The following is a 15,907-nucleotide window of genomic DNA, read 5'->3' as shown; positions in this document are numbered from 1 at the left end:
CTGTGCCTCCTAGTCCTCTTACTACCTTCAACACAGTCAACCACCTAACACTCCTCTCCCCCCTCCCAAACAGGATGGGCTTCTCTATAAATGCAATAAAATGGGTTTCATCCTACTGTTCCGGCAAACATTAGATCATACAGATGGGCTCATCCAACCGAGTCCCAGTAACATGTGGGGTCCCTCAAGGTTCCAGCATCACCCAAATCATCTTCAATCTACACATGGAATGCTTGGGAACTCTCCTAAATGGCTCCGAAGCCATCCATCAGTCCACTGATGACATTCAGCTGCACCTTAAGGCCAGTGGACCCAGGACATTGCTTGCCTCTTAAAATGCCTGGTGACCATCCAAAATGGATGTCAAATGCCTCGCTGAAACTGAAACCCACCAAGACCAAATTTGTTTCCCATCAAACAATCACTTGTGCAATGGATGGATTCATCCTACAGCTGCCAATATCGCCCAATGCCCTGGGGTTCATTGTTGGCAGTAGCCTTTCCTTCCGAAAGCATATAGCCAAAAAGGTGCAAACTGTGTGGCTGCATATCTCCACACTCTTCAATATCCACCCTTCATCCTCCTACATGACTTCCACATGGTGGCCCATGCCAAACACACTGGCCATGGACACATCATCAATGATTCACACTCTTAGCTGTGCTCTGGTCAACGCACGCTCAGTACCAGCCCATGCCCTTGACATCAATGACCTCATCATCAAGGATAACCTCAACCTCTTAATAATTCCAGAAACCTGGCTTAATGAAAGTTGGGCTGGGCACTATCGCTCACCATCCCTACAGGGTATACCATTTTCAGAAAAGACCGTAATTCCCAGAGAGGTGGGGGAGTGGCCCTTATCGCCAAGGATACCCTTGCTATTAGAGAAGCTGAAGTGCAACTTGGTCACAATTGTGACTGCCTCCCACTTAAAATCAATGTCTCCCACAATTGCACCATTACTATGCAGATTATTTATAGACCTCCAGGTCCCATCACCATTCCAGGTCTTCAGAGAGCTGGAAAAACCATCCACTCCCCCACCCTCTCTCCTCAAGGACAAAAGCTGGTGCAACAGCATTCAGTCTGCCATGTTAGACAAGCTCAATACTCTGCAAACCAAAATTTGCGGCCATCAAAAAGCTCTTAACCTACTTATAGCCAACCTGCACAGAAAACTCCAGCGCCAACCAAAGTAAAATCCTCCCCACCTTTTGACTTTAAAGATATGACAGATTTGGAAGTTATCGCCCTGCTCAAATCCATTAAACCTTCTAACTTCAAGATGGATGCTTGCCCAGCCCAACTCATCAAAGACTCGGCACACATCCTGGCACCTTTCTTAACCGCATTCATTACCTCGTCCTTCCAGGCTGGCCACGTTCCAACTGGACTTAAGGAAGCTTGGCTATGCCCGCTCCTTAAAAAAACATCCCTTGACCCAACAGTCCCAGGGAACTATAGGCCCATTACCACCATCACATTCTTACTTAAAATTCTGGACAAAGTAGCCTACCTGCAAGTCCAAAAATTCCTGGAAGATAACGGTCTCCTCGGCCTGCGGCAATCTGGCTTCCGCCCACGACATGGCACCGAAACGGCTCTCCTAAACTTAAAGAATCAAATGGACGATCTGAGAGACACAGGCAAACCTGCGCTCCTTCTGCTCCTGGACCTATCTGCAGCCTTTGACTTGGTGGATCACGACACTCTGCCGCCATCTTGCGACTGAGGACAACTTCTCTCCTAAAGCGTGTGACTGGATAACCTCCTTTCTCCAAGAGAGGGCCATGAAAGTCTTCTCTGACTCAGCCTGTGCCACCCCGAGCCACATCAAATGTCGAGTTCCACAGGGCTCCTGTATCGTGCCCACGCTATACAACCTCTTCAAGAGGCCTTTGTTCAGCATCCTTGACTCCTTGTGCATATTGTATACTAATTATGCGGATGACACACAGGTGCTTATCCCACTCACTGGTGACTATGAAGCAGATATGAACATTCTCACCACCATCTACTCCACTATCCAGTCCTGGATGGCAGAAAATTGGCTATGCCTCAACAGTGAAAACATTGAACTTCTGCTTATAGGGTCACCCACCACCCTGTGAAACCTCGATCAGCAGTACATATCATTTACCATTGATAGTATTCCCATCAAGGTCGCCAACAACGTCAAGACACTTGGAGTCTACTTAGATTCGGATCTGACCATGGATAGACAAGTTAATGCCATTGCTTCCTTGTCAGCCTATTATTCCAAAGTTCTTAATGCAGCCAGACCCTTCTTATCGCGCCAGAATTGCTTCACCATTGCTAGGGCAATAATTGGATCAAGGCTGGATTATTGTAATGCCCTCCTCGCATGGACCTCTTGCAAAAATCTGACCAAACTCCAACTGGTTCAAAACAATGCCCTCAGGGCAGCCACATGAACCTCAAGAAAAGACCACATTTCTGTAGTGAGAAGGCAGGCTCACTGGCTCCCTGTCAAAGAGAGAATTGTCTTCAAAACCCTCACCCTCACACATAAATGCCTCCATGAACTTGGACCCCCGTACCTGGCTCAAAGAATCACCCAGCACACCGCCACAAGACCTCTGAGGAAGGGATTCTCCAACATGATTCTCATGCCTAAGACTCGAAAAGTCAGCGCTGGGGGCTCCAGTTTTCCTACACTGGCCGCCACCCATTGGAATGCACTCCCCTCTCACCTAAGAATGATCGAGTCCCACCAAGCATTCCGCAAAGCAATCAAAACCAAGCTTTTTTGTCTGAAAGTATGCTGTCAATGATCACTATGTAAAAATGACCTCATTGCATTAATTATCTGTATGTATCTCTGATCACACCTGCACTTCATGTAGTTTGTACCTGTAACAAAGAGAACTCTGGGTCGCCCGTCAACATATGAATCAAAACTCCCTACAAAATTCTTGTAACAGTGCCTCGATGCCTCCGGGCTGCAAGTGCGCTATACAAATGCAAATAAATAAATGAATAAATAAATAACGGGGCTTCCAGCCATACACCTGGCCTGTCTAAAGGCAGCCCACCATTCGGCTGCCCGCCTCATTAAAGGTGCTTGCAAATTCGACATAATGGGCCTCATTACGAGGCAGGCGGAATGGGTTTAACAGCACCGGTAAAGGTGCCGGTGTCGTTAATTCCATTCCACCCTATTGCAAGGTTCCCTTGCGGGACCCTCTCTGTACGTCTGGTCAGACCAGACGTCCTTTGCAGGACCCGCGAGGGGACCAGGGAGCTAACAACAGGCCTGTTATTAACGGGCCCGTAGTTACCTCCTCCCCATTCCCATTGAGCCCTTTGGGGGCTAAAATGGGAAGGGGGATGTGTTCCCTGAATGGGGAAATACCGGGTCCTCCAAGGTTGGAATGGCCCGGTATTTCCCCATTCAGGGTCCACTTCTTAAGGGCATGGCTGCTTCCAAACTCGTAATGAGGCCCAATATCTCTTACACTGCGTGAGCTTCACTGGCTCGCCATCCTTCACAGGGTCAGATTTATAACTTCATGTATCACCTACAAAGCAGTCTGGAAGGAAACCCCATCATAGTTGGCGGCTAAACTCCACATCTCTGGAAACTCTCACACATCACGCAGCAGAAATATCTAAAGGTTGGAGTCTAAGCTATCCGGCAAAGAGAAGACTTGCAAGCAGTCCTTCTTCTGATACTTCCGACTACCTTTAACTTAATGCCAGGAGTGGCTCGAAATGCCCCCACAATCTTCGAGCTCCTCAAAACACTAAAAATGTTGCTCTTTCAAGAATACCTTCGGGACAATTTAAAATCCTCCCTCATTTCACCAGCAGTACTGAGCTACTATATGAAAGGCCGAGGCCAATCAATGCTGCCCCCTTCGCTAGCTTTGCACCATAAGCAATAAAATATAATTAAATAGTTGGACTGTGATTTCAAAGTGTTTCAATTGAGTTGCATTGCAATGTCTCGGGTCTCCAATGAGATAATTATGTGATGTAAATTACAGTTAATTGTGCTGCATTCATGTGCCATTTGTTTTAATGTGACCTGCATTGAGAATTAATTGAGTGTAAATGGAATTGTACTGTGATGTCTTTCATTTCAAATGCAGACTTATTTTCGTCTGATTGGGTTTCAATTGTGCTGTATTGTAATGGCAGTAGTTTATTTATTTATTTATTTTCTTCTATTTAAAATGTTTATAGTGCACAAGGTACTTTTACATTATAATACATTCGTCCTCAGTGGGCCGTGGGGGTGCAGCCTCTCAGAAAATGGGGAGGCTCGGAGAATGCATGTTACCAGATGGTAATTCCTCTGCTCCGAGCCTCCTCGCGGCTGGAGGCCACCATCTTCCGCCACCGGGGAACCAGGTGAGTGGTTCTAACCTCCCCTTCCTCTTCCCCATCCCCACAATTCCTACCCCGTCCCTTACCGCCACTTACCTTATTTTCAGGCTATTTGAGGAGTGGATGCACTAGTAACTCTTCTGTCTCCACAGAGTCCGCTCCCAGACAGGCCAGTTTCCATGGCGGCCATGGAAAGGGAAAAGGGACCTTGATTCCCTTCCCCTGCGGCCAGAGCGTTTCGGAACAGAAAAACATGCTTTTAGTATCCTAGTCTTACGGGCTTCACTCTGGCCTGTATATATGGGCACTGGGGCATTACCTGAAGTTGCAATGCCTCCCCATTGCTGGGGGATTATTGCTTACGTATGACTACAAAGATCAACAACATAAGGGAAAAAGGAAGAAAACCAAGTGGTTACACTACACAGCTCTTAGACTATTGACATTATTACATTGGTACATTAGGTTTTCATTGTGATGGATGCTGTATTGCGATTGATTCTGGGTTAACTTTATCTGTATTATGATATATTCTGGCTTGAGTGGGTCTGTGTGCTTATTCGATATTAAATGGTGCTGTTTTATGATGTCATTGGATGTCATTGGGTTTAATACGAGATGGTGTTGTGTGATACTATTAGATTAACATTGAGATGTATTCAAATATAATGGCTATGCATGGAGCTAAATTGCGTTGTCATTGGGTTTACATGGAGCTACTTTCTGTTGTATTGTATTTAGTGCTTTTCTTCTAGTTTGGCTCATTAAGGGACCTACTACCGCTTCCCGTCCCTCCGTCCCCCAAATCCCCTTCCTTATCTTGTTGATTATGGACATCAGAGAGGTGAAACTCTTTATTAAGCGCAGTAAAGTTCTTTTGCTATGTTATAGCATGATGGACAAATAGATCTAAGTCTATATCTATACCACACCTGCTGCATATGTTTGTCCCATAAGAGAATTTGTAATTGAAAATCTTATACAAATAAAAATACATTTAAAAGAAGAAAGCATAAAATGGAGCTGTATTGTGATGTCAGTGAGCATAAACGTCGCTGTATTGTGATGAGATTCAGGTGTGCTCAGACTGTATAGTATTTAAATTGGCCTTTTTGTTGTAATGTCATTGGAATGACATGGAGCTGTCTTGTGCTTCATTGAGTTGCAATGGTGCTTCATTGTGATCCCATTGGGCTTAGAGAGGGCTGTACGGTCGTTTTTTGTTGTATATATCGAGGCAAATTAGGGGATTAGTACATTTGAATCAAACTGTAGAGTGGTGTTATATGGATTACGTTAAGCTGCATTGTGTGTCTGATTGCCCTCTCATATTGTGGTGCCATGCAGGTGACACAGAACTGCACTGTGATCTCAGTGAGTTGGAAAAGAGCTGTGTTGTGGTGTCAATAGAGTGAGGGTGTCTCTGCTGTGCCCTAGATGAGTTTATTCGGATCTGTATGGTGATGACTGGATTTAAATGTATGTTGTACCATCATCGTGTTTAAATAGTGTTGTACTGGGAGGCCAGTGGGATTTTACTGAGCTCTATGGTGATAACATTATGTTTAATTGGAAAATGAGGTTGCAAAATTAGACTGCATTTTGATACCATGTTTTTAAATGAATCTGCACAAACATATTGTTTTACCAGCACTTCTGAGCACTTTGAGACGCTGCCGCAGGCTGCAACAAAAAAAGGCACAGATCGGAAACCCTAAGACAGCCCCTCAGTTGGCCCCTGAGCAGTCTCGAATCACGGGCATAATGTGAAAATGCTCTGTTCTATAGGCGAGGTCGCTGGATGGCTCTGAGTACACCAGCCAATGAGGACGGGCTTGCAATTGTGAGTTCCCAGTTGAGTCCATGACCCTGTGCCTACTCTCCTGGCATCCCTCCTTCATGGGCAGTTTCATTTTGGGGTTGCGCCGGGGGGGTGCTCCTCTGGGAACCACCTGCACGCACCACTCCTCCCCAAACTCCTCTGCCACAGTCCCCCCCTTGTGATGAAAGGTGGGCCGCGAGGATAGCTTATGGGCAAGGTGCTTGTCTTGGAAGCACACACAATGCAGAGCAACACAGGTTGGAATCCTGGTCCCGCGCTTAGAGACAGGTCTGCGGTATTCAGCGCATAAATAAAAGAACCCGGGAATGGTTGGTTACCTGAAGGGCCAACTCAAGGATGCTGCTGGGAAGTTTGCTCTGCACATGAAAAACTGCAGCTGTAAGGTTGTTGCTGGGAAGCCTGCCCTGCATACGAAAAGCTGCAGCTGTGAGGTTGTTGCTTGGAAGCCTGCTCTGCATATGAACACCTGCAGCTGTGAGGTTGTTGCTGGGACACCTGGTCTGCCCATGAAAAGCTGCAGCTGTGAGGTTGTTGCTGGGAAGCCTGCTCTGAACATGAAAAGCTGCAGCTGTGAGGTTGTTTCTGGGAAGCCTGCTCTGCACATGAAAAGCTGCAGCTGTGAGGTTGTTGCTGGGAAGCCTGCTCTGCACATGAAAAGCTGCAGCTGTGACGTTGTGTGGATATCCTGGAAGGAAGGAGTGACATTTTCTCTTGAGGGTCAGAGTTGAGGGATACTCTGATACAGTTTAAAGCAGTATCCAATTTGCATGAGACAAACGAAAGGAAATGGGGGAGCACCAATGACACATCTAATGATTATTATGGTCCGTTATTTGGCATCTGTAGGGCGCTTAGCTATCATCAGGCTTAACGTATAGCACCAGGGCTGCCTGGAAGGGCATCACAGTATGGGATTAGTGATTCTGGATGACTGTGTTCTACTCCTTTTATGTAGTCAAGTAGGGCATTAATCACTGTTAGCACTAGACAAGGTTAGCATTAGCAGGAAGGGATTTCAGAATGTGCTGGGTTGAGTTTGGTTGTTTATTCTCCAGTATCCAATGCGTAATGCTGCACATAAAGTAATGCATGTAGGATCAGTTGCTATCACCTTTTAGCTGCCCTGTTGCCTCTCTGACTAGAATGCTCTGCCCAGGACATCGAAGCCACCTCTTCAGTGGAACTCTTCAAAACTAGCTCAGACACCATCTGCTTGCAAGGAACGAATCCAAATAGCCCCCGACTTCCCATCGAAACTGACCATGGAAATGTGTCAACAAATATTGCTATGTCCTCCTGTCCCTCGACTGTGCTCCAACTCTTATCCCTTCATTATCCGGCTAACATCATTCATTGCAACAGTGCTCTTTCCTAAAGACACCTTACGCAGGTGTAACGGTTTATTGAGAAGTCACCCTCAACACAGGGAGTACCTTCCCTCCCCACTCAAGTGGTGACACAACAAACTGTTTAATAGATTCTTTTTTAGCCCAATCTCAGACACATATCATGGCCCTTGGGTCCCTCTCCGCTGAGCTACCAATGAGCCAAGAACCAGGCCGCTGTACAGGAAATATATTGGTATTTATTTAAATTAAAGTGATAGCATTTAGCACGAAAATGTTAAACACACTTTATCCATGGCACAACCCAACCAACTTCTCTCAGCATAAATAAATCACAAAAGTGAGTTCAAAAGAACACAATTACACTTGTTCACTTTCTGCAAATTTCACTTCATGAAATAATTACACTGATCAATAACAAAGGCACTTATGTAATGTGCGATTTTGATTTTCCGGCAGGCTTAAAAGGGTAGCAGTAGGATTTCAAGATTGGTAAAAATACATATGACAATTATAATTCCACCCAGACTTGTGGCTTAAAATAAACACAGTGTGATTTATTGCTTTGTTTTTCAGACCCTCCCACACCCCCTTGCTTTGGTATGGGTTGGGAAATTCAGACAGGAAAATTGGAATGCTTTTGGGAATTTTGGATGTCAGACCCCCCTTACTGAAAGGCCTGTGTTGGAGAAGCTGGATAAAAAGGTTGGACTGATTTAAAAACAAAGACACCCCTCTTCCTTAAAGAAGTCTGGGTCACCTGGACAACACAGATTACCCAATTAATTTATAAGCTATAGTTTTCAGTGCACACTGGCAAGTGAGCTTTGTTAATTTGGAATTTTAACAAAATCCACCTGTAGTGGTCTGTCAAATGGGGAATCAATTAAATTAATATGTTTGGTTAAATAGGCTGAAGATCTACACAGTTTTTTCCCCTTCAGCCCCGCCCACTATAAAGGGAAAGGATTCAAGGCAAGCAGACTCCACCACCTTTTGGTTTCCCAGGGCTCAGTTCTACTTACATAGCAAGCCTCTGTTTAAGGTTCAGGAAAGCCATCTGCATCTCAGGACACTCTGGAAAGATAGGGCATGGCTCTGGTCACTCCACTTTCAAATATGGCCTCCCGCTCTCCACCATAGGACCCAGTCAGCTTTGAGGCCTTCCTAGAGATAGACAGCTTCACCCAGATGCACTCTCAGCAATCTGCTCTGGTGTCCCCTTACAGCTGTCAAATGGTAAGTTTCAGCAGCCTTCCTGACGGTCTGTCTCTTCTCTTTGTCCTTTTTCTGTCTCTCTGTCTTAATGCTGTCCCCCTTATATAGCAGTGATGACACCACCAATTTTACAATCTTGGGGAAGTACCCTGCAAAATCCCTGCTACTAGGATTGGACAGTTACCCTTCTTTCTCCTCCATGTCAGGATTGGTTTAGAGGTCTGAAGCAGCATATGGAAATTCCCATTTGCCATCGCCCTTTGTTCTCCTTTGTACTTTTTTGGCAAAAACGAGTTATGAATCACAACTTCAGAATCTTACTAGCAGCTACCAGACTAAACATATTTTCTGTTTCAGCTAATCATAGGGAATTAGATAAGCCAACCACCTCATCTGTATCATGTAGCACGGCCATGTGGCACCTTTCTGCCATTTCCATAAAAAGCACAACAGTTATGAATGTATAAGTTATTAAGCATATCCCTGATTTCAATCTTCACCCGCTCACCAACTCTCACATTTGGAACATGTTCAAATCAGCCAGAAACCTAGTTTAACTGGCCCTTACAATTGCCAGAGTCACATGAAGATGAATTTTATATCCCCAAAATCACCTGGAAATTACATTAAAAATGTTACATAGATGAAATCTGTCTGCCTTATGATGGCTGAGAAAAAGGCCTGAATTATAATAGTCATTTTAAATAAATTGTGAATGTTCATGTGGGACAAATGGTCCAGCTACTGCTTCCGGCAATATATTTTCACTGGGTCAGCCTGTGCCTTTATCAGTCTCTTTTGTGTTGAACGATTGCTCTTTGAAGTGGGTGCCCCAATTTTCACACATATTAGTCCCACTGAAGCCAAGGTTGATTTTTCTTGAAGTCCCTGCTTTCAGAGCCAGCAATTTTCAGGGGAACACTGAATTTGACGCCTTTAGCAGGACAGTTTTATTGCGGTTGGTCATTAGATGGTAGAGGATCCAGGATGGAAGTGGGAGATGTCCTTGTGAAGTTTAGCCCACATAAGGGTCTGCCTTGGGCTGACATTTTTTTCATGAAGACATAGTGGATCTTCAAATGTCACTAACGTTTTGTGGGTGAAACATAATATACATTGCTCTTTGTCAACCCACACATCATGTTTTGTTTTCCTAACATTTTTCCGTGAGCAGAGATATTTTTTTCACTTTTACTTTTTTCAAAAACCATTTTTATTTGCACACACGTGCAGGCCGTTTTTGTTTTCAGTGTTTGAAAATCCTGTTTTCCATGTCACAGGGATCTTTGATTCCTCCTTCTTTTGTAAATTAAAATGCTGTTTTTCCATTGGTAATGACAGGTAGATCCCTTTCCACATGGCTCTTTAATTTTACTTGAAAAACAAAAACAAAGGCCAGGCCTTTTTTGTTTCAGTGTTTAAAATCCTTCCATTAATGTCAAAGGGACTTCTATCTGGGGCCTTTAAATGCACCCCAAACAGGCACTGCCGCCATTCCACGTAATTGCCTACTTTGTCAATCATTCCTGTTCAATATAACACCCTTGTTATTCAATACATACAAATACAAAAATACAGTTGCAACTGATTGCAGTCGTGGACTCTGCACTAAGTAGGGACACATAATGAATTCCTTGCATGGCATTCCAACTACATTTAGTCTTTGAGGGTTTACAAGGAAAACCAGGAATGCGGCTGCGGAAAACACTGGAGGAAATAGAGGCTGCTAACATGTATGTGCAACAGAATAATAAAAGAGTAACCAAGACTTTTTTTTGAACGAGTTACATATTCACCAGTCAAGCTGAAACCAATGTTCAGTTCTAAACATGTCACCTATTCTTAAATAGGGCACGTAAATAACCTTGTAATGGTCATTAAGGCCCTTGGCAGGCCCATTGCTTACAGCGGCGCGCCATCATTGGAATGTTCTAATGTCTCCATAATCCACCGAATCAATCCACACGAGGACCCATTGGGAAAGGTCGGCCACAATGAATGATTGAATGATGTCCTGCCATTTTATAAGCCTGGTCTCCTTCTCCACTGTCAACTATTTTCCTATTATTCCTCTAGCTTGACAATCCCTTTAGACACAAAGCACAGCAATGCTCTCTTGACAAGGTTCACTTTGAAAGCTCTGAGTTGAAAGTAGATCAAACCAACAACTTTAAAAGGAAACGGTCTCTTCATTAACTGTAAAAATTCACCCATCTGACTTCCATACAATTAGGTGATGCTTAACTCTTGCACTGGAGCGCCGATAGGAGGGGGTGAGATGTGAGGAGGAACACACGGTTTATGGGTGTTGTTTGGTTATTTACCCACCGATTGACCACACATGGTTATGCTAATCTGGCCATTTCCACCAACTACCTGCCTGTTCATACTCAAAATACATGCTCCTGGGATCTCGTTGAGGTATCGCTATCAAGCAGTAACATCAAATGTTTTGTAAAAGGCCTGACAGTGTTATTTGTAAGCAGTCTACTGAGAGTTAATGGCTTAATTGCAGCTGTAAATGTTCTACTGATGTAATATGAATGCATTGACCAAGTGTGTCTCAAGTCATGTGATTTATAAGCAGTGTGTGTCCTCACGTATGTTCCTTGTACTGGAGTACAGTTAAAGGCAAGCATTGGCCAAGCTAACAGCTCTGAACAGGTATTATTCAGGCATTTCCAAGGAACTACAATCATATGCCCAGGTACTCACACCATTTCCAGCTGTTGCCATTTTATGGCCAGTTAATGCCATTAAGGTAGTGCCTTTCCCATGCCTACACAAAAGATCCCAATTGGCTCTGCCAAAGCTTCCTTCCATTCTTTCTGCTACGGATGATACAGTACAAAATAGATGATGGTAATTGGGTTAATGGCAAAGATCCCCACTGCACCCCTTGTTGTTGCAACACTATTCGACTGCCAGTCGGGAATCCCTTGGGAGATGTTGGCCGCCTCATTTGGCCAAGACTTCTCTTAGACACAGACAAAACCACTTCATGATGCTCCAAGATGCCTCTCCCTAAACAGGGACGTGTCTCTGCCCGATTCATGCCACCACTATTCCGAGTGGAAGTGGGACTGTCCATGAGGCATGGGTAGTTCTACAGTAGGGCAATTCTTGGCTGCAAACCACGTGTACACCCGGATGGCACCCGAGGGTGCCATATCAAACCTTGCCAACTGAAATAAATCGGGATGGGCACAAAGATGGTAACCCTTGCACTTGGGTCTGTATCTGTAACCCTAAAGTCCCCTTACCTGCACTTATCAGACACCCCTTGTCTACGCTTTTTATCTTGAACTTGCCACCCGCTGGCTGAACTACCAGTTGTTGTTGTTTTTATCCCTTGCTCAGCACTTTCCACCTCTCCCCTCACGCCTGCACGTGCACGTTCTCAATGTCACTGGGCCTAGTAAGAACGTTGTTTTTATCCTCTCTTGTTCTCCTCCCTTGCCTCTTCGCGCTCTGAAACACGTGTGTATGAGCGCGATACAAATACAATATATCATATCATATTGTGCCAGAATACGTAAGCTGGCATCCGGGAGATCTGAATCGATGCCCCAAAAAGTGTTTTAGTGAGCTGGCTTTGCTGTCCCAAACCCTGACCATGCATAGTGCAGTATGCGTGTTTTAGCGAGCTGGCTCTGCTGTCCCAAATCCTGACGTTGCATAGTGCAGTATGAGTGTTTTAGCGAGCTGGCTCTGCTGTTCCAAAGCCTGACCATGCATAGTGCAGTGTGTGTGTTTTAGCGAGCTGGCCCTGCTGTTCCAAAGCATGACCATGCATAATGGAGTATGCGTGTTTTAGCGAGCTGGCTCTGCTGTTCCAAAGCCTGACCATGCATAGTGCAGTGTGTGTGTTTTAGCGAGCTGGCTCTGCTGTTCCAAAGCCTGACCATGCAAAGTGCAGTGTGTGTGTTTTAGCGAGCTGGCTCTGCTGTCCCAAACCCTGACCATGCATAGTGCAGTATGCGTGTTTTAGCGAGCTGGCTCTGCTGTCCCAAACCCTGACGTTGCATAGTGCAGTATGCGTGTTTTAGCGAGCTGGCTCTGCTGTTCCAAAGCCTGACCATGCATAGTGCAGTGTGTGTGTTTTAGCGAGCTGGCCCTGCTGTTCCAAAGCCTGACCATGCATAATGGAGTATGCGTGTTTTAGTGAGCTGGCTCTGCTGTTCCAAAGCCTGACCATGCATAGTGCAGTGTGTGTGTTTTAGCGAGCTGGCTCTGCTGTTCCAAAGCCTGACCATGCAAAGTGCAGTGTGTGTGTTTTAGCGAGCTGGCTCTGCTGTCCCAAACCCTGACCATGCATAGTGCAGTATGCGTGTTTTAGCGAGCTGGCTCTGCTGTCCCAAAGCCTGACCATGCATAGTGCAGTGTGTGTGTTTTAGCGAGCTGGCCCTGCTGTTCCAAAGCCTGACCATGCATAATGGAGTATGCGTGTTTTAGCGAGCTGGCTCTGCTGTTCCAAAGCCTGACCATGCATAGTGCAGTGTGTGTGTTTTAGCGAGCTGGCTCTGCTGTTCCAAAGCCTGACCATGCAAAGTGCAGTGTGTGTGTTTTAGCGAGCTGGCTCTGCTGTCCCAAACCCTGACCATGCATAGTGCAGTATGCGTGTTTTAGCGAGCTGGCCCTGCTGTCCCAAATCCTGACGTTGCATAGTGCAGTATGCGTGTTTTAGCGAGCTGGCTCTGCTGTTCCAAAGCCTGACCATGCATAGTGCAGTGTGTGTGTTTTAGCGAGCTGGCCCTGCTGTTCCAAAGCCTGACCATGCATAATGGAGTATGCGTGTTTTAGCGAGCTGGCTCTGCTGTCCCAAAGCCTGACCATGCATAGTGCAGTATGTGTGTTTTAGCCTGATCATGCATAGTGCAGTATGTGTGTTTTAGCGAGCTGGCTCTGCTGTCCCAAAGCCTGACCATGCATAGTGCAGTATGTGTGTTTTAGCCTGATCATGCATAGTGCAGTATGTGTGTTTTAGCGAGCTGGCTCTGCTGTCCCAAAGCCTGACCATGCATAGTGCAGTATGTGTGTTTTAGCCTGATCATGCATAGTGCAGTATGTGTGTCTAAGCGAGCTGGCTCTGCTGTCCCAAAGCCTGACAATGCATAGTGCAGTATGTGTGTTTTAGCGAGCTAACCCTGCTGCCTAAGGCCAGACCTTGAGACTGGCGCTGCTATGCCCTGGACCGCTTTAATCACACGTATCTTCCTCTCTTTCTCCATAGTCGTCGTCGAGACGGGCAGGTCTTTGCTGCACCAATTGCCACACCACCACTACCACACTCTGGAGACGGAACACGGAGGGGGAGCCCGTGTGCAACGCCTGTGGCCTGTACATGAAGCTGCATGGGGTAGGTGTGCACCACCTGTGTATTGTAAACGCGCTTATCCAAGATGGCGGCGCACCGCATGTGGCCTGAACACGACATCAAGGTAGCACTAGCAGCGAGCCTGTTATTGCACAGCATTAGTTCCCTGCACAGCAAGTGGCACAGGGCGTGCAACAGCCGACTGGCCAGCAATGCGTATAGTCATAGATGCCTATTTAACTCATGCGTGACACTTTCAGCCAGGGTAGCCTTTTCACATCGCATGCTGGGAATTATAGTCATGTTTCCAATCGTGACTATGGACCTACATGTCCCAGCATGCAATGTGCAAAACTGGGTCTGGCGGAAGGGGTCATGTACGACCCCAGGCCATTTGGCAGAATGTGCAACCTGTTCACAAAGCTACACAGGTCAGTTATCAAGAAGACTCTATGCAACGACTGCAGTCTGTACATGATGTTTGCATGAGGGGCTTCTGTCACAGGGGCTTAGTACGTAGTATCTCAGTGCTAAATCTGCCAAGATACCACTGAACTGTAATACCGTTACCGCCACTTGGTCCGGTGGTATTACCACCGGATTACACGTTGCAGTGGCGTTGTTAGTCCCCATTTAATTGGAGTCCATAGGACTCCATGGGGGATTTGGGTGGAATTACAGGGGCAGTGATTCCGCCAGCTGTAATTCCACTGAAATGTGGTGCAAAGGTGGCAGATTTACCTCCAGCTGACAGCTGGAGGTGAATCCACCAACTTACCACCAAACTCATAGTTGGGTGGTGCGATAATGCGGCAGTATACGGTATTACCGCAGCACTATACCTGCACTGCCCAACTCATAATGAGGCCCGCTGTGCCATCACCCCAGGACAGTGGTGGCCAGCTGCAATACATACCCTGGCATCAGCCTATATCAACAGCCATAGACCCTGAGGTCAGGCGGTGACATCACTTAGAAAGGCTGAAACATTAGTCAAGCAATCTGATGCCTGACAGTGACATCACTAGGACATGCTGAGGTCAGGCTGTGACATCAGTCGTTTATCCCTCCGGGAAGAATGGCTGAATTTTAAGGAAAACACGGAAACTGAAGAAATTAGACTGAAACCTGGATCTCCAGCCACTCCAGATAAGAGGTTTTTGTTCCTGACATCTCCCTGAGTCAGCAGGCAAAGGACAGGAAGCAGGAAGCTGGCAAGGCCAGGTTCCTCGCCAGATTCCTTGGGAAGGCCACCTCTGAGCCATGCCAAGGTCTGCAGAGGCCCACTGTTGTGGGAAGGCCTCGCTGAGCCATGCCAAGGTCCGCAGAGGCCGACTGTGGTGAGAAGGAGCTGGGCCATACCAAGGCCTTCCAAAGCCCGGTATGGTGGGACGGCCCCCTCCGGTCTCTTCCAAGGTCTGCAAAAGTTGAAAAACATCTCATAGGGAAGGACAGGAACCTTGGATCCCAGCTGCACTCTGCATAAACACCAATCAGTGTGTGCAGTGCACAGAGAAATATGCCACGTGAAGGGCACTATTAACTGACACAGGCCACCAGTAGTGTTTGACTAGCAGACACAACACTCTTGAATGGCACTGCATATCATATATGTATTTTTTAACAAATGTGAGATTTGCCATTGAGTGGGCGTGGCACCATATACGTGTGTGTGTGTGTGTGTGTGTGTGTGTGTGCGCGTGTGCATCAATTCACATCTTAAATATAGAAAAATCCCATGTAATGTCAGAAAATAAGGGTGAAAAAGGAAAATGCTGACTCTGAGATTGGGCTCTGAGACTCATGAAGCTCTGAGAGTGCCCCGT

General features: G+C 46.1%; 1 protein-coding gene across 1 annotated transcript in view; it reads left to right on the top strand.

The window, feature by feature from the left end:
- Positions 1-15,907, top strand: part of GATA5 (GATA binding protein 5) — a 106,970-nt gene that overhangs the window by 67,050 nt on the left and 24,013 nt on the right. The window contains exon 4 of the mRNA XM_069650752.1: positions 13,998-14,123. Within this exon, the coding sequence (XP_069506853.1) occupies positions 13,998-14,123 (126 nt within the window). The remainder of the gene's footprint in view (positions 1-13,997; positions 14,124-15,907) is intronic.

The sequence above is a fragment of the Ambystoma mexicanum genome, chromosome 3p (assembly GCF_040938575.1).
Source record: "Ambystoma mexicanum isolate Mex_15411 chromosome 3p, UKY_AmexF1_1, whole genome shotgun sequence".
Classification (NCBI taxonomy): domain Eukaryota; kingdom Metazoa; phylum Chordata; class Amphibia; order Caudata; family Ambystomatidae; genus Ambystoma; species Ambystoma mexicanum.
This window is presented reverse-complemented; position numbering and strand designations above follow the sequence as displayed.